Below are 16,559 nucleotides of genomic sequence, written 5' to 3'. Positions count from 1 at the left end.
GACAATTTCCAAAATACACCCCCTGATAATGGTGTACCTAAGTTATATAAGAATATACAATACTGTTGGCTTTATTATCTGTATAGTAGCTCTTTCAACCAGCCTAATGTTCTACAAGACAATGGATCCAAAATACCTAAGAGAGGCTGGGCTCTGCCAAACATTTTTTCTGATGGAAGTAGCAAATATATGTGCAAAAAAAAGCAATGCTAGATATGTTCCCACAGTGATGCAGCTAGTATCCCGGATGTTCATCATTTGGGTTGTTTTCTGGTACTATGGAATTATCGACTGGACTTTCCCCATTATAACAACATGCTGGTATCTTTCGGACTCGATAAGATATGTTTTCTATATGTTTCGTGTTGACACAATTAGAGTCATTCGATACAACTTGTTTCTCCTAACATCTCCGATAGGATTTGCACTTGAGATGTACTGCCTGAAAACTCTGTATTACTCCCTAGGAAAAATACTCTCTTACTTTGTAGTATTGGCTGGTGTGGTGTATATTCCCGGATTCATCTTCTTGTTCTCCCACATGCTAAGACAACGGAAATGGTCTAGAAAGGTCAAGGCATGCAAGAATAGGAAGAAAGACTAGTAAACACTACATACTCTGGGGGCCTCCTCCATCAGGAATCTTCAAATCATCCAACTTATAAAAACTCTATGGTAATACAAGTATTCTTTCCGGATATATTTCTCCCTCAAGAACATCCATACAATCAATTTCTGGATGAATTATATTTTTCTTGATGACATGAATGTATTTCTTGATTCGGACAGGTGTTCCTCTATACAGCTCAAGGTTTATGAACAAAACAACTCTTATGCTGAAGTTACTGCCCATGACAGTGGATGGTGTTGTTGAAGGTATCTTCAGGGATGCCCGAAGGACTCTTCCACCATCATAATGTTCGGCCTCTCCCCCTCCAATGTATTTTGTCCTAAGAATCTCTTTTCCTTCCACAGAAACGCTGAGAATTTCATATATAAAGCACTCCATTCTCTTAATCTTGGGCTTCTTAGATGGTATAGAAGCTTCAGTAACTAGACAGTCTCCCGAGTAATAGAATTCCTTGTCAACTTCAAGACGGATGTTATATCTCCTACTTAGAAAGCAGATGGGTGATAGCACATCAATGGCTGTATTAAAGTTCCTGGGCTCCATGATGGGATCTACTATTTGTATCTCTCTTCGGACAGTATATGCCGGATTGTGAACTCCAAGGATATAAATCTCTGCATATAAGTCGTATATACTTCTTATATTGCACAGGATATCAAAGTAGACTCCTTTTATTTCAAGAGATCCTTCGTCTTCTCTCCGGAGCATGAATCGGAATGGGAATCGATGGTGCCCACTAGATACCTCTTCTAATGGGTCATCACTTGAGTATATCTCAAATTCATGTCTGTATCCATCATATATCTTCTCGACTTCGTTGTTCTCTGTATTTTCCTTTCTCTCAATCTCCTGTATCTTTAGTCTTGTTGTCTTAGAGAACACCAGATTTATCTTACTTATCCGAAGAGGACTCCTCATCTTTATGTCAACGGCTCCTCTTACTTCAGACCCCCCGGGATACATCTCCTTGTCTAGATCTATCTTAATCTTGGTGTCCATCCCCATTGCTTTCCTCTTTCTTATATCCAATACTCGTCCAATCCCACTTATACTGAATGTCCAATCACAAGCCGATTTCTCCAGAACATCATACCAACCAATTATGTGAATTTTATACAAAACCCTAAGATCAATATCCATGAGCTTGATAAGAAAAAAGGACTTGGTTATTTTTGGGACACCCAACTGTGACACAGGCCTGTTGGACAAAAGTATAACAAAGAAGATTTTGAGGAGAAATCCTTCGGTCTTAGCAAGCATCTACAGAAGAACTAACCAAAAAAACAAGGCTATTCAAGCTCTTCAGCACAAGCTAGTCGGGAACCAAAAGGTTATATATAATCATGAAATACTATACAACTATATCTATTTTGAGGACTATGATGGTGCAATGCAGAGGATTGCATCCTTAAACTTCCGTGATGAAACAATAGAACGGCTACTATTACAAATATTCATACATGAGAAGACACAAAACGAAAAGGTTTGCTGTGGATCGGATACATACAACAAGATAATCGGCAGAATATTGAAATACTTATTTACTCATTTCAGCATCGATGTCTTTAGCTACTTCACTAAGATTCTTGAGGATTTTTGCAATAACAACAACGGATGTAAGGATAAGCTGTGCGGAAATTCAAAGATTGCCTTGTTTAAAAAGCATTGCAACAGAAAATATATGGAACAACTTTCCTTGGAGTCTTTGAAGTACATATACCATGAACTAGGTCTCCTTGAGGCATTAAGACTCATAGTTCATAGAAATCCAAAAGTCGACGAGTTCTACTTCAAAGAGTTTGCAAGAAAATGTCTTCCAACAGACGAAGAACTTAAGTCTATCTTGAATAGAGTCTATAGTCCTTCCTTGTTTAGCCTACTAAAAGAGAGAGACTCTCTAACCAGAGCTATTGTTGAACTCAAAAAGCACTATAAAAAAGACTATACCGACAGTGAAGTAAGTTTTGAGTCTGAATACTGCACGAAGATAGGAGTAAGGAAGAAAAATAGATATCTAAGTACGTATGACATACCTGATGAAACATAAACATAAAAACAGATTCCTAGAAATTCATTCATAGATATACCGATATTTCTTCTGGAGTCAGAAACTTGTTTCCCTCTTTTGTAACCGTCACAACCTCTACATTCTCCTTATTGATCTTGTCCTTCATCACTTTTGACAGGGTGTAAAGAGCCTTTTTCAAGGACTGGTCAAGCTCCTTGTATTCTTCATATTCGTTCTCGAGAATACCCTCAACCACTTCATGTCCGGATCCTATAGCCTTTGCTTTGTAGCTAACATATGATCCGGAAGGATCCAAAGAATATAACCTGGGCTCGCTATCAAACCCTGCCACAATTAGTGAGACTCCAAAAGGCCTTCGAAATATCATTTTAGCCTCGTCCTCCTCTCCAAACCTTAGACTCAGGCTGGAAAGATACTTCAGAAGCCTCTCTACACTAGCATTTTCTCCATACATATGCATATGAGAAATGCAAAAATCTCGAGATTTCTTTACAATAGTCTTTGTGTCTCCGCTTATCCCCGAAAAGCCAAGCACAATGTGGTCGTAGATCTCATAATGTTTCACTACTGTTCTAGGATTCTGCAAAGTAGATAATATTTTCTTCTCAGAGCACAATATTGCAAAATCCTTGGTTCTTATTCCTATTGTTGTTGTTCCAAGATTCATCGCCTTCATTGCATACTCAATCTGATGTATTCTTCCTTCTGAGCTGTAGGTGTTTACACTTTGTTTAAAATCTTCCATCCTGGGGATGCGCATTTACAGGACTCATCAGATTTCAAATCCCACTAAAGAAACTCCGTCCAAAGCCTCAAGACCCACTCGAAATGTTCTAAAGATTTATTAGTTGCTTAGATATTCAATCCTGTTCATTATACTGGGATGTAACGAGTTTAAGCTGTTGTACAGCCAGGATGGTGCCAGGAAATCAAAGGAGTCCACAGATATCTTGTATAGAGTATCTGCCAGCTTTCCATTGTAGTTATATTGTTTTGTTAAAAGGTCTGCGTACATCTCTGCACTTTGAGACGTAAGGTTATACAGAATAAACAACCATGGACGGATTGATGCAAAATAAAGGCATACAAGCACTACAAATGACCCCTCCTTCGAAATATTGTTCCATATGAATTCTTTTGCTATGTTATCGTACAAGAATACTAAAAGCATCATTTCAAAACCCAGAAGAATCAAAAAGACCGATATCTTCTTGACCAAACTTCCATCATAGGAATGTCCTACTTCATGAATCAATATAGATTCCAGCTGTCCATCGTTCATATTCTCGACTTTTCCGTAGATTTCAATCCTCTCAGCACCGCCAATCCCTATAAGAGCTGCATTGACGTTCTTTCCCGGATTTATTTCTCTATAGATAGAATCCGAAAGCCCTCTGTCCTTCATAAGAACCTGGACATTCTCCGAAAATATATTTGATGGCACCTTCTCCATCTTACTAAAATCCACATTGGATACAGATAAGATATCAGATATCTCCAGAATGAAGTAGGAGAGATAACAGGAAATTACGAAACTGGATCCAAAGATCCTCAAGAGCTTTATAGAAATGAGGATACATGTTGGGATAACAAATACAATTGCAAAGAAACACCACAAGAAAATCATTTCTAGCGACGGATTCTTATATACCAAGCAGACAATATACTCTATAAAACCATCAAGGGAAATCATCGAAATTACGGCTGTAAGGAACACAATCTCAAGGTCAAATATCTCCCCAAAGATCTTGCCAAGTATTCTCATGCTAAACGATTTTCCAATCCCAGTAAAGAACAAGATGTTGGCGGTAAAATGGATAGTGTGTGCCACTATATCCTCAAGTAGCTCCTTGTTTCTTTTTCCTATTGCTTTCTTGGCTTTGGGGGCATAGTCCTGATCTTTCTTTGCCATTTCGTTTGTTGCTAGTCCTTCTTCAATTCCTGTTTGTCCAGAGTCCAGATGACTTTTGGTGATCAATACATTCAAGACCTCTATCATCTGGGCAAGATACGTAAGCATGAAGAACAAATAGAACATCCCTCGAGAAAGGTACTTCATCTTTTTGTTTGTTGGAATTCTTTTAATATGTATCAAGAATACAAACAACAGGTTTTATTTTCAGATTATTCCTGAGAGTTCATCTTTAAGCTTTCCTTTTTCAGACATCTTTCGGACAATATCCAACCCCCCTATGAATCGGCCCCTAATGTATACCTGTGGAAAAGTGGGCCATCTGTTTATTTCTTTTAGTCTCTCCCTAATATCCTCATCTGAAAGAACATCAAGGTATTCTATTTTATCCCTTGTTACTCCTAAGCCATACAAAATTTCTATAAGGGACTTGGTGAATCCACATCTTGGATGTTCGGGGGATCCCTTAATGAAAAGAGTAATCTTGTTAGGATCAATCACACTCTGAATTTTCTCTAAGGATTTTTTCTCTTTTCTCTCAATATACTCCTTAATCCTTTCACTTGGATCGTCAAGAGCAGGTATTCCTTCAATCAAGAGCACAGGGAGTTCAGAAACTCTAAAATGTTTCATAAATTCTGTCCTGAGCTTCTCAGAAACCGCCAGATTCACCTCGACATAATCAAGCCCTCTATCCTTCATTACGTTGGAAAGCTTCTTGTTTTCATCGTCGTATGCCACAACCACTTCATATTCTTTAAGCTCTTCAAATGGATTGCTGTCTTCAATTCCATTCATTCCTAAATATGGGATATTTTAGTTACTATTTCTGCAGGAGACTTCCACATCTATCGATTCTTTCTCTAACAATAGGATGTAACGATGCTATCGCATTGAAAAGATATGTCGTATCAATAACTGTGCTGTGCTCTAAAGCCATGTCAAACAGTGTTTGAGAAAGCTCTTTTCCATGTCCGTTTGCCAATGCAATTTCATCGGCAAATAACTCCGAACGCTGCACATACATATTTAAAGGGATAAGGATCAAAGTCCTTCCAAGAACCAGATACATGGCAAGAATGATCAAGACAAATGACTCGGACGTTATGTCTGAAAATCCAAAAGCCTTGCTTCCTTTTACATAAATCAACCAAAATGCTAACGCCTCGCATCCCACTATTATGTGTATAATAATCTTTTTCTTTAGTATAATGTTATCAATCGAATGGCCTATTTCATGGAACAGGACAGGATATAGTTTTTTTGGATCTTTGTCAAAGTCTCCGGTTATTTCAATTCTTTTAAAGCTGCTAAATCCAATCAGAGATGCATTTTTTTTCTCTTGGGTGCCTTTAACTTTGTAGATCGATTCTTCCAGTCCCTCGGACTTAAGCATCGCTTGTAGTTTCGACGGAAACTTCTCAAGAGGAACCTTGGTTAGCCTGTTCTTATCTATCCTTGCATTCCAAAAGGTGTTGAATAAGTTGCTTATTACAAAGGCAGCATAGAATGTCGCCATAGTCTTTTTCCTCAGGAGCTCAAAAAGCTTTATTATGAGGCATATTGTGAGTGGGAGCTCTACAAGAAATAAAACTACCATATTAAACGGATACTCTATATATCTCACACTGCACGTGCCTTCTACTAGTGTGAGCCCTACACCACAGAGTTTCTCTATAAAGGTAATTGTGGAAATCAGAAGTAATAGGAACATTACTTCTGAATTGGGTATCCAAAGAAATCCCAACAACCTGATTGCTTTGCTTCGGATCTTGTTGTTGAATATCAAGAATACAACTCCCATGTACAGCACAAGAGCTTTCATCTCTTTATACAGGCTTTTGAGCCTAAGGTTTGAAGCTTTGAGCTGTGCATCGCCAAACAATCTTCCATCAGTAGCCATCTTTCCTGTCAAAGTATCTGGCTTAAACCATGGCAGTCCTCTTTCCAGATATGAGGAATAGAGGTGCTGAAATCTAACCTCCCAAAGCATTATGCCAAGTCTTACAGAAAAGAACAAAAGGAACACTCCCTTAGTCTTCCTACACATTATAGAACCGAGAATTCCTTCCTTGACTTAGCCATGGAGAGACCAATTGGATTCATTTTCCATCCCCTATTCTCATATGTTTGAGATAATAATCTTGATAGGTCCTGGGACAGAGCTGTTTCCAATAGTGAATGAGAAGTTTTCAAAGGCATGCCTCCCAATCATGAATAGCCCAATGATTCTACATACAATGGAGTGCCTAAAGAGCGTCTCAAAAAGGTTTTTTGTGGTTGGGCTGAATGAGGAAAAGGAAGATCTCATGAGTGCTTTGGGAGAAGATATCGATGTACCGGTAGAATATGTGGGGATCGACACATACGATGGAACAGTTGCGTCTCTCTTAAGTTTATATCCAAGGATAACATCTAATGATGTTCTTGTGTGCAAAGGAGATATTGTAACCAACATGGACATTCAGGCAATGGCATTTCACTACTTCGACAGTAAGAAAGCACTCATGGTGATTCTAGGAAATGCTGTATCAGAAACATCTATTCTAGGATACAAAGGGGACGACTTGATGTTTTATTCAAACGACTGTAACGAAGAGATTCCCTTCCATCTATTGAAGAAGGGTCTAACTCTTACGAAAGATCTTGACATCCTCCAGTTCTACATGCTCAAGACTTCGCTGTTCAAGATGTTCAAGCCGGATTATTTCAGCTTTAAGCATGATCTTCTTCCAAATGTTGTGAAGAACCTGGCCTTGACAAATCCTGTTGGAATTCATAGGCCTGGGAAGAGTTACATCTATCAGATAAGAAGCATAAGTAATTATTTAAGCGTAAACGCTCTGCTCAAAAGACATTCAATTAGTACCGATAAGAAACTTAAAACAAGCGAATCAAATGCCAAATTCATAAAAGACTATGTGAAGAAGTATAACCTCAAGGACCTAAGTAATGTGATTGACAACAACACAAAGACAGGAAATGTGCTTCTTCTTGACTCGATAATTGGAAGGGATTGTGATATCGGGGAAGAGTCAAAAATAATATCATCAATTGTAATGTCCAGTGTCTCGATTGGACATGGATCACACATTGAAGGCTCTATAATTGGAATGGGAGCCACAATCCTTCCTGGGAGTGTGCTTATAAACTGCAAGGTGTCTCCTGGATACACATTTACAGAGGTTGTTAATGCAGATACTCGATCCTTCAGTAAATAAAAAGACAATTTTTAGTACCGGACCCTTCTCTTGCCAGGCCAGGCTGAGTTTTCCATAAAAAGAATTTCTGCAAAAAGTTGCAGCACCCGGGATTCCCGAGTGGTCTCCCGCCTCAGTACTATCCGGGCTCGCACAGGCTTAACTGCGGAGATCTGACGAGTTCCGGTGCTTTTCCGTGGATATGGCCGCAACTGTTCGCTTCACAAGTCAAGTATATATCCTTTCTCTTCATCCTCAAGAGAAACATTTATTGATTTCCTAGAGACATTTCTCGTTGTATAGCTCATCTCCAATTCGGTGATATACTTCAATCCCTATTCCGTTACCCTTCTTGGCCATGTCTTTAAAGCTTACAACCGCCTCTCCAATACCCACAATAGACTTCCCAAGAATCCGTATAACAACACTATCTCCTTCTTCAAAGTCTCCTTTCACCAGATCTTTGTATTTAAGTATACCCGGGATCATGACATCTGCTCCTCTACTTAAAGGCCCAAGCGCCCCATCGTCTAAAAATACTTCATGAAACTCTTCGTTGCTGTGTTTTTCAAGATATTGTATTGTTGGAAAGTACTTCTTGTTGAAACAGAACAAAATTGCCAATCCCTCCCGAGATATCACAGATGCTCTATTTCTACACTTATGAAGCATATATCCTTCGGTCTTGCCCAATATCTCTCGGCCTAGCTGCCTGTTTATATCTTTTTTGTCTTTCTTTCCGAGACAGCACGAAGAGCTTATTTCCAGCTTGTCAAATAGGTTTTTCATATATAGATGGGTAAGCCTGTATACCTCTGGGTTTTAGCAAAAACTCCAAGCCTTATGCCATCCAAACTCCCCATTAAAAGTGAAACAACAATCTTGTGAGAGTCCATTCCATCGATTGAAGAAATCATCCCTAAAATAAGACCCTGAACATGGAGGACAACAAACCCAAGTCCAACACATTTACGGACGAAGGCAGGCTGCCCCAGGTGGAGTTTGCAATCAAGAATGTGTCTAAGGCAGGAACAATAATTGGGTATGTGTGTACAGATGGTATTGTTCTCATAGGAATAAATAAAGAGCCTACAAATGGGCCGATGGAAAAGATTTACCAGCTGAGTGATGATATTTATTGTGCACTATCTGGGTTGTTTGGAGATGCAATGAGACTCAAGAGATATGCACAGCTGAAAGCTCAGGAAGTTCTAGAAAAGCTTGGAGTACAATGTCCTCTTACAACCTTATGCAAGGCAATTGGGCAAAGAAAACAAGCATTCACTCAATATGCTGGGACACGGCCCTTTGGAGTGTCCTTCCTGTACGCAGGAATAGTAAACGGAGAGTATACCCTGTTTTCCACAGATCCAAGTGGGACATTAAACAGATGGAAAGGAATGTGTTATGGAGAGAACGAAGAAGCTGTTAACGGAGGGCTTAAGAACGATTTGCCGGAGGAAGAGATGGATATGAATACAGCAACAATTGAAATATTAAAGCTTCTTGGAAGGATTCGAGAGCTGGGGCCAAAAGAAGGGGATAGGATGGAGATCCTGCACTTTTCTAAAGACTGTAAGAGATTCCTTGCGCAGGAAGAGGTCCTAAGATGTCTTGAAGAAGTCCATGCTAAATAGTAAAAAGAACTTTTTTCTTTGATTTTTGCCTTTTTGAGATTTGTTTTGGTATTTAAGTCAATGGAATGTGAATTTCTGAGATTCCCGCCAAAAAGAGAAAAATAATAAAGAAAAGTATGAAGAGTGTCAAGAAATGAAGAGCTACAAAGTATTCAAGAAGCCTTATGTTCTTATAGAGGACTTTAAGAACAAGTTCCAACCGTTCTACAAGGAATACGTTAACTCAGATGCCCCAAAACTTCACCTGGACAGCCCAACTCTATGCTGTCCTTTCCAGGCCACCAAGAAGTACAAACAATCAAACAAACGCCGCCATACTCGGGAAGGCTTTTGTGAAATTTGCTACACCAGGTTCAGCAATTATGAAGAACACATAAAAGAGTTTGAGCACAGGGAGTTTGCAAAAGACAACTCAAACTATAAGAAGCTTGATGCATTTATATCCACTTCTGCCTTTGAAAGTGCAAGTGTATCCGAAGAGTACACTCCCCAGTCCCCAACGTTCAGGATGACTCCAGCCTCCAGCGGTAGAAACCATCCTGGTGTTTGCTCGAATGGCAATGAGAAGTATAGCCAAACACTCCACTTTTCTCCGATTAGTACGGAGGACTGCCGGGAACAGGAAGTAGTGTTGTTTGACCATTTTATTGCCGAAGTATTTGATAAATAATAAATTCTGTTTCTGTCTAAATAATGCTACTCTGTTTCTTGACTTTAGAATAGTTTTACTTTGAAGGATGGAAAGCCCATGAGAGAGCTGAAATTCCATGAAAAGAAGCTTCTGAAGAAAGTCAACTTCCTCGAGTGGAAGAACACAAACACATCGCTTGAACACCTTGCTATTGTAAAGTACTGTCTGCGGGACAGAGAGGAGTATGTGAGATATAACAGAATAGTAGGGAAGATACGGAAGCTGGCCGAGAAATTAGCAAAACTTCCCGAAAACGATCTCATTAGGGCAAATGTAACCAAGAAGCTTGTAGGGAAGCTATACAGTATTGGAATCATCAAAAATAGAAAGCTTGTGGACTGTACTAAAGTAACTGTTTCTTCATTCTGTGAGAGACGGTTGCCGATGGTTATGAAGAGAATCAGAATGGTCCCCAATTTCAAGGACGCCACGAGATTTGTTGAGCATGGCCATGTTAGGCTTGGGTCGAAGGTTGTTTACGATCCCTCAACAATTATAAGTAAAGCCATGGAGGACTTTGTGTCTTGGGTCGACGAGTCCAAGATCAAGAAGAAGATCGACGAGTTCAACGGAGTGGCCGACGACTTCAACTATGTTTGAATGCTCCTAAGAAAACCTATATATCCATCAATAAAACGATTTAATGCTTCAGGACGGTTTTGGAGTTTTAATTTCTTCTTCCTTCTTGGCCTTGAGATGCTGGATGAAGATTTTGACAATACAAGGGACTACGAGAAGTATTTGGAACAGGAAGTTGTTGTCATGCTCCGAGATGGGAGATACCTTTACGGCGTAATGAAGTCCTTTGATCAATTTAATAGCATAACACTCGACAAAGTTATAGAGAGGATATTCCATGATGGAAAATACGGAGAAAGGAAACACGAGTTATTTATAGTGAGAGGGGAAAACATTACAATGATAGGGCTCAAATCTCCAGAAATAGCAGAAGAACTGACACAAGTCAACTTCTGGGATCTTAGAGAAGAGATCCAAGCCCTGCAAGCCCAAACCCAGGTCGGTTGATTTCAATCCAAGAATATGGAAAATATAATAAAGCTATGGCTTTTACCAATTCTATGTTCTTCTCAGACTTATTCCAAGGAATATCTTTATATCTCTCTTTTTCTCTCCTTTGTTTTTATAGTAGATATTATATTCCCTGTTCTCTGTCCTCATGGTTCCACTCCTTGATATCATTATTTTTGTGTCACTATTCTCTATGTATCCCTTGATCTCGTTGTCGTCTCCTTTTTCCCAGAATATTACCGAATCTGTTCTCCCAAACACAGGACAATAAAACTTCATGTTTTTGGATAGCCCGACATTGCAGTCAACCAGAACCTCGGTAGAAAACTCCTCGGGAAGAGATACAATCTTGTAGTGGATTTTCCTGTTTCTATTAAACTTCGGAGTAAGGACAATAGTAAACACCTCTTTTTCTTTTACGGTGGGGAGGATTATTCTCGCCTTCCGGGACGTAATTACCTTGTATATACTATACACAGAATCTCCAGAGGCCCCATAAACTGTGAAGGAATAATCGTCGGGAACATCGGTATAGAACTCGATATAGAGAGCTCCCTTACCAATCTCCACCACCTTCCGGAATTCCTTTTCCAGGAAGGATGTGGAGTACAAATGCTGGGCTGCAATCATCAAATATTCATCCTGTCTTATTCTCAGTTGGAAAGCCTCTATAAAGTAATTCGGAAAGTTAAGGTTCATAGATTTGCTATAATAAAGAACTACTTTTGAGCTGTATCCATATGAGTTTTCTTCCATCCTTCTTATTCTATATATCAGAATCTCCTTTTCCCTTCCAAACCTCAAATCGATAATCATATCTTCTCCAAAATAAGAATGAATTATAAAATCCTCTTCTATCTCCATAGTGATATCCGGTTGTGTGTTTCCTTGAGAAGAAAACTCACTACTTCCACTTTGCAGTCTACTCTCGATGACAATGCTGCGAATGTTGTCTGCCTCGTTGATGACCGTGTATATTCCACAGTTCTCGGAGAATAGCTTGGTTCGAACTTCGTCCAAAGAGAGGACCCTGTAGATCGACTCGGAAGATGCTTTTGAACACATTTTCTTCTGGTGATACTTTTCATCGGAAAAGGTCTCTTTTATGTCCTCAAATATCTCAATCAATTCTGTTTTTGTATCCGAGTTTTTCTCAACAGAAAGAGAATCTGTAGATTCCTCAACAACTTCGCTCAAAGGCTTTCGAAGATGATCAAGCATCATTCTTTTGGAGAACTTGATTAGCTTGTAGAGAGAAACAGATCCGAGAACAGTGAACGGCTTAGAATCTAGCTTCTTCCTCAGCTTCCATATTCTTCTCTTGGTCATCATGAAATGCTTTGTGGTCACATATTGGTAAATGTAAAGAACCTCATCGGCTATTTTAAATACAATGAATTCCGGGCTCTTTGGATCGTTTCTCTGGAAAACTAAAGTGTTTTTCACAATTACTCTTATGAATTCATATCTTATGTTTTCAAACTCAAGCTCAACCAAAGAAGAGGTAGGCGTGAGGATGGTCTTCATCTTCAACTCCTGAAACCTAGAAATCACATTGGTAAAGGCACCCCAGCTATATAGTTGGCTCATGATTTTGCTTTCCTGCAGTGTTAGGCCCTTGAAAAGTCTGTTCTTTCCTACAAAATGAGATATCTTAAGTGATGTCTTAGGAATAGGAAAGTGTGTGCAAAATATCCTTTCCTTTTCATTGATAAAATATCCTGTCCTTCTATATACTACTTCCCCATCAACCTCTACAATCTTGTAATCCATTGACGAGTAGAGAAGAATATTCTCCACTATCTGTGGAAGATGTATGGCATGGTTTTCTAAGGTCACCTTTTCTATTCTATGCACTACATCCTTGATCGGAGGAACAACAAAGGGAAGATATTGCCCGTTCCATGATGGATAGACCATCGTCCTCGCTATGAGATGCCTTATATATCTTTCTATGAAGTTTGAAATCGACTTCCGGAAGTAAAGCTTTCCTATCTCTCCAGATATTCCCGATTCTACAGCCACTGAAAGAGTCGGGTTGAACAAAAAGCAGTACTCATATCTTGTATCGTAGTCTTTTGAAGGCACTCGAACAAGAACATCTCCTTTCATTCCTTTGATAAATATCGTTGTCTTGAGATTTATTCTCTTAGGAAGCTCTAAACTGAGGGAGATCTGAGCTCCTCCCTTGTATCTGATTCCCAGAAGAACCTGGAGATTCTCAAAAACTTTCTGTGAAAACACCATCCTACTTGTTTCTCTGTCTTGAGAAGTGAGGCAATCCTCAACAAGCTTTGTAGATAATTCTGATACACACTTCTTCCTGTTGTCTGTCTTTGTTTCCACACCACTATTTTCCACTTCCTCAAGTGGAACACTTTCATCTGAGTCGATCGGGCATTCGCACCTTTCTTCAGGTATTATACCTTCGATCTCCAAACTCTTTTTGATCTCTTCTTCAAGATGGAATAACTTCTCTTCTTCGCAATCTTCATACTTCCGTCCTTCTAAGAAGATCATTTTGTGTATGTCGTCGTCGGAAACAACTTGGATGTTTTCTATGTATGGTGCCTCCTCACCTAAAACCACTTCAATGACATCAATGGATTTGAAGTATTTCCTAATTCCCGACATCTCAAATCTTTTCAATATAATAGACTTGATCTTGGCTTCAATAGCATACGACTTCGAAACCTCCATATAAAGTCTTTGAATAACAGCATTGATCCAGTGGGTGTCTCTGCATCTGTGCATACTTCTAATCACTGTTTTCATTTGTTCATCACTAATCTCAATTCCTTTACTCTTGTTGCTTATCCTTACCATCTTTTTCTTGTTAACTTCAACAACAGCTCTCGGGAACAGGCAATAGATCATCGGAAAAGACAGAAGTCCTACTATAAAGCCAGCCACAAACCCAAGCATTTGGGGGCATTCTTTCCTCCCACTATACTTTCCATCAGGTTCCAGATTTTGAAGATAAATGATACCCATAAACAATTAATCCATGGCAGTAAGAATAGTAACATATAGTTCTCCTATGAGCTTTCCTCCTACAATGTTTATCGGAAATACTCTGCTTCAGAACACCCAAATGAAGCTTTCGTACACTCATATCCATTTTACAAACAATGTAAAGGCAATTTCCCCTTGCGACATACTTGTGGTGGATGGGAACTTTGTGCCTATGAATGCCTTGGAAGAGGCCAAAAAGGTTCATTCCAAAACTATCCTATGGAGTAGAGACGTGATAAATTCCGCAGTCTGGCTTATTGAAAAGTTCTCTGCTAGTCCTACCAAAAGCTATATTATAGTTGTTGATGATTCCACAAGTATTGAGGAAAGAGACTTTTCTTCGGATATCGATCTAGAAGCATCACCATCCCTTCCAGATCTAAAGGTAGAACCTCAAAAAAACTCTACAGAAGACTATCTAGAGGATAAGTTTAGCAGTTTAGAAAAGAAGAAGCCTGTGGAAAGTATATTTAGTAGACTTCACTTGTCAAAAAACTTGTAGGATTTGATTGAATCTACAAACGATCATAAGTACTTCGAAAGTGTAAAAGAAACATCAGTGCTTGAATCTTCCTTATTTTTCCTTGGCTTTTTGCTCAGATACTTCTTTCCCAATAGATCTTCCACATTGAAGTTCTTCTTGACCCCAGCCTTGTTCTTTTCGTTGTCTTCTGAATGATATGAATATTCATCCTCCAGATCTTTGGTAAAACTCTCTTCCACTCTTTTCTCATTAGAAGCCCCTTTATCTCCTTTGTCTTCCAAGCGATCTTCGCCATCGTAGAAATCTTCTTCATTGCTAATTCTTTTCATGGTCTTTATTACGTCTTCTTCCACAATTGAGGAATAGTCAATCACCTTCGTAATCTTTTCGATGTTCTTTCTGATCATCCCCATAAAAGCATTGCTATCTCCTTTTACAAATTCCTCTAAACTTTCCGAGAATCCTGTCCTACTTAAGACCCCAAACTCCACATCCCTAAGAATTCTTCTTAATACCCGTGCTATCTCAACCTTTTCCTCTACCGCCTCTATCTCAATTTCTTCTTTTCTTCGTGGTCTTCTAGATATGGTCAGCATATCTCCTGAATTTGCCACAAGTCCTTTAAATTGGATGCCAAACCTGTGCCTATCAAACACATTATTTCCACAATTCTCAATCTTCAATCTAATCAGTGGAGTATATTCTTTTTCTTCATGTGCAAAGTTCTTACAAATAGTGTCTTCTTCATTCTCTTCTTCTTTCTTTTCCTTGCATTTAAATCTCTGTGTATCAACATCTACGGCTGTGATTTCTTTATTGAAACAGACTTCTTTTCTTTTCCCTGCTTCTATCATGTCCCGTATTTTATTTCCAACAACCTCTTCAGCATTGTCTTTTCCCTCAATCCGAAGGACATCCAGGACAAACGGCCTTACATTTCTTAGCTTAATGTGCTCTAGAATGCATTCCTTTCCTATCCTTAGAATATATATATACTTATCATACCTTTCTCCCTCACACAGCGATGTCCTAACCGTGGAGCCCGACTGGAGTACTAGACGTTCTTTCTTGATAACTTTGCTTTCATGCTCGTGCCCATAAACCACAAGATCAAAGAAGTCGTCTATAAAGTCCTCTGAGGGGTGTTCCTTTTCTCTGGGAACCCTGTTCTGGTGCAATACAAGGATGTTATACCACGAATCGCAGTCCGGAGGTCTGTGGAACATTATTCTTCCTTCACAAAACATCTTGTATAACCTTCGATCCTTAATGTGTCCTAGACCGTAGATTGCAATTCGATAGTCTCCTTCTAATAGCAAGGGAAAAACGTCTATCCTGTCCATCAGATTATACTTTCCTATGTAGTTCACAAGCCCACTACTATGCAAAATGTCAAGCGGAGAAATCATATTTATTCCACTCGGGTCATCGTGGTTTCCATGGATGGCCACCACAGGAATCGAGATTCCAATATTCTGGTCATGAATGTTTAAGCTATGGTTTGATTTGAGGGAGGATCTCCTATCTCCAACACAGTATCTTCTCAGAAGTCCTATAGTTCTGTTGAGACAGTTTCTAGATGGCCTATTCTCATGGAATAAATCTCCGCCCTGCAAAATCAGGTCAACTTTTTCCCTTTGCGCCGTCTTCAAGACCTCCTCAAAAGCATTGTAGCTATCATCAAACAGAACAGGGTCAGACTCCTTGTATCCAAGATGGTTATCAGATGTTATTAAGATTTTCATTCCTGGGTGAATAAACAAGCCAAAAATTTATTACCATAACTCAAAAACAGATGTCCTCATCTATTATATTATTCCTCTCCATTCCCTTTGTTATGATCTTCGATTCCTTGATCTTCATCGCTTTCCTCCTTAAGCTTCTTGATTATCTTTTGCATTATAGCCTTATCATACTCAAAATACATTCCC

At 39.1% G+C, this 16,559-nt stretch overlaps 17 protein-coding genes across 17 annotated transcripts; 8 read left to right on the top strand and 9 right to left on the bottom strand.

The window, feature by feature from the left end:
• Positions 1 to 28: 28 nt before the first annotated feature.
• On the top strand, positions 29 to 604 carry Eint_051490 (protein tyrosine phosphatase-like protein; the record flags this gene model as incomplete). Its single annotated transcript, XM_003072910.1, has 1 exon — positions 29 to 604. The coding sequence occupies one exon, from the start codon at positions 29 to 31 to the stop codon at positions 602 to 604; it is 576 nt and encodes a 191-aa protein (XP_003072956.1).
• A 66-nt stretch (positions 605 to 670) lies between these two features.
• Eint_051480 (uncharacterized protein) lies at positions 671 to 1,630 on the bottom strand (the record flags this gene model as incomplete). Its single annotated transcript, XM_003072909.1, has 1 exon — positions 671 to 1,630. The coding sequence occupies one exon, from the start codon at positions 1,628 to 1,630 to the stop codon at positions 671 to 673; it is 960 nt and encodes a 319-aa protein (XP_003072955.1).
• A 139-nt stretch (positions 1,631 to 1,769) lies between these two features.
• On the top strand, positions 1,770 to 2,678 carry Eint_051470 (uncharacterized protein; the record flags this gene model as incomplete). Its single annotated transcript, XM_003072908.1, has 1 exon — positions 1,770 to 2,678. One exon carries the CDS (start codon positions 1,770 to 1,772, stop codon positions 2,676 to 2,678), a length of 909 nt encoding a protein of 302 aa, XP_003072954.1.
• Positions 2,679 to 2,706: 28 nt separating this feature from the next.
• On the bottom strand, positions 2,707 to 3,405 carry Eint_051460 (20S proteasome sububit alpha; the record flags this gene model as incomplete). Its single annotated transcript, XM_003072907.1, has 1 exon — positions 2,707 to 3,405. One exon carries the CDS (start codon positions 3,403 to 3,405, stop codon positions 2,707 to 2,709), a length of 699 nt encoding a protein of 232 aa, XP_003072953.1.
• Positions 3,406 to 3,504: 99 nt separating this feature from the next.
• Positions 3,505 to 4,719, bottom strand: Eint_051450 (uncharacterized protein; the record flags this gene model as incomplete). The annotated part of the gene is made up of 1 exon (XM_003072906.1): positions 3,505 to 4,719. One exon carries the CDS (start codon positions 4,717 to 4,719, stop codon positions 3,505 to 3,507), a length of 1,215 nt encoding a protein of 404 aa, XP_003072952.1.
• Positions 4,720 to 4,779: 60 nt separating this feature from the next.
• Positions 4,780 to 5,370, bottom strand: Eint_051440 (glutaredoxin-like protein; the record flags this gene model as incomplete). Its single annotated transcript, XM_003072905.1, has 1 exon — positions 4,780 to 5,370. The coding sequence occupies one exon, from the start codon at positions 5,368 to 5,370 to the stop codon at positions 4,780 to 4,782; it is 591 nt and encodes a 196-aa protein (XP_003072951.1).
• Positions 5,371 to 5,395: 25 nt separating this feature from the next.
• Positions 5,396 to 6,622, bottom strand: Eint_051430 (putative zinc metalloprotease; the record flags this gene model as incomplete). Its single annotated transcript, XM_003072904.1, has 1 exon — positions 5,396 to 6,622. The coding sequence occupies one exon, from the start codon at positions 6,620 to 6,622 to the stop codon at positions 5,396 to 5,398; it is 1,227 nt and encodes a 408-aa protein (XP_003072950.1).
• Positions 6,623 to 6,698: 76 nt separating this feature from the next.
• On the top strand, positions 6,699 to 7,793 carry Eint_051420 (putative translation initiation factor E2B gamma subunit; the record flags this gene model as incomplete). Its single annotated transcript, XM_003072903.1, has 1 exon — positions 6,699 to 7,793. The coding sequence occupies one exon, from the start codon at positions 6,699 to 6,701 to the stop codon at positions 7,791 to 7,793; it is 1,095 nt and encodes a 364-aa protein (XP_003072949.1).
• A 258-nt stretch (positions 7,794 to 8,051) lies between these two features.
• On the bottom strand, positions 8,052 to 8,561 carry Eint_051410 (RNA-binding protein; the record flags this gene model as incomplete). Its single annotated transcript, XM_003072902.1, has 1 exon — positions 8,052 to 8,561. The coding sequence occupies one exon, from the start codon at positions 8,559 to 8,561 to the stop codon at positions 8,052 to 8,054; it is 510 nt and encodes a 169-aa protein (XP_003072948.1).
• A 149-nt stretch (positions 8,562 to 8,710) lies between these two features.
• Positions 8,711 to 9,409, top strand: Eint_051400 (26S proteasome alpha-type subunit C9; the record flags this gene model as incomplete). The annotated part of the gene is made up of 1 exon (XM_003072901.1): positions 8,711 to 9,409. The coding sequence occupies one exon, from the start codon at positions 8,711 to 8,713 to the stop codon at positions 9,407 to 9,409; it is 699 nt and encodes a 232-aa protein (XP_003072947.1).
• Positions 9,410 to 9,542: 133 nt separating this feature from the next.
• Positions 9,543 to 10,079, top strand: Eint_051390 (protein kinase; the record flags this gene model as incomplete). The annotated part of the gene is made up of 1 exon (XM_003072900.1): positions 9,543 to 10,079. The coding sequence occupies one exon, from the start codon at positions 9,543 to 9,545 to the stop codon at positions 10,077 to 10,079; it is 537 nt and encodes a 178-aa protein (XP_003072946.1).
• A 78-nt stretch (positions 10,080 to 10,157) lies between these two features.
• On the top strand, positions 10,158 to 10,700 carry Eint_051380 (U3 small nucleolar ribonucleoprotein protein IMP3; the record flags this gene model as incomplete). Its single annotated transcript, XM_003072899.1, has 1 exon — positions 10,158 to 10,700. One exon carries the CDS (start codon positions 10,158 to 10,160, stop codon positions 10,698 to 10,700), a length of 543 nt encoding a protein of 180 aa, XP_003072945.1.
• Positions 10,701 to 10,796: 96 nt separating this feature from the next.
• On the top strand, positions 10,797 to 11,126 carry Eint_051370 (U6 snRNA-associated small Sm-like ribonucleoprotein; the record flags this gene model as incomplete). Its single annotated transcript, XM_003072898.1, has 1 exon — positions 10,797 to 11,126. One exon carries the CDS (start codon positions 10,797 to 10,799, stop codon positions 11,124 to 11,126), a length of 330 nt encoding a protein of 109 aa, XP_003072944.1.
• A 51-nt stretch (positions 11,127 to 11,177) lies between these two features.
• On the bottom strand, positions 11,178 to 14,054 carry Eint_051360 (uncharacterized protein; the record flags this gene model as incomplete). Its single annotated transcript, XM_003072897.1, has 1 exon — positions 11,178 to 14,054. The coding sequence occupies one exon, from the start codon at positions 14,052 to 14,054 to the stop codon at positions 11,178 to 11,180; it is 2,877 nt and encodes a 958-aa protein (XP_003072943.1).
• Positions 14,055 to 14,136: 82 nt separating this feature from the next.
• Positions 14,137 to 14,646, top strand: Eint_051350 (uncharacterized protein; the record flags this gene model as incomplete). The annotated part of the gene is made up of 1 exon (XM_003072896.1): positions 14,137 to 14,646. One exon carries the CDS (start codon positions 14,137 to 14,139, stop codon positions 14,644 to 14,646), a length of 510 nt encoding a protein of 169 aa, XP_003072942.1.
• Positions 14,647 to 14,669: 23 nt separating this feature from the next.
• Eint_051340 (DNA repair protein Mre11) lies at positions 14,670 to 16,373 on the bottom strand (the record flags this gene model as incomplete). The annotated part of the gene is made up of 1 exon (XM_003072895.1): positions 14,670 to 16,373. The coding sequence occupies one exon, from the start codon at positions 16,371 to 16,373 to the stop codon at positions 14,670 to 14,672; it is 1,704 nt and encodes a 567-aa protein (XP_003072941.1).
• Positions 16,374 to 16,441: 68 nt separating this feature from the next.
• Positions 16,442 to 16,555, bottom strand: Eint_051335 (uncharacterized protein; the record flags this gene model as incomplete). Its single annotated transcript, XM_009163587.1, has 1 exon — positions 16,442 to 16,555. One exon carries the CDS (start codon positions 16,553 to 16,555, stop codon positions 16,442 to 16,444), a length of 114 nt encoding a protein of 37 aa, XP_009161851.1.
• Positions 16,556 to 16,559: the final 4 nt, after the last annotated feature.

The sequence above is a fragment of the Encephalitozoon intestinalis genome, chromosome V, assembly GCF_000146465.1.
Source record: "Encephalitozoon intestinalis ATCC 50506 chromosome V, complete sequence".
In the NCBI taxonomy this organism is placed as follows: Eukaryota; Fungi; Microsporidia; family Unikaryonidae; genus Encephalitozoon; species Encephalitozoon intestinalis.
The sequence above is the reverse complement of the archived record's forward strand: the minus strand, read 5'-3'. Positions and strand labels throughout refer to the sequence as shown.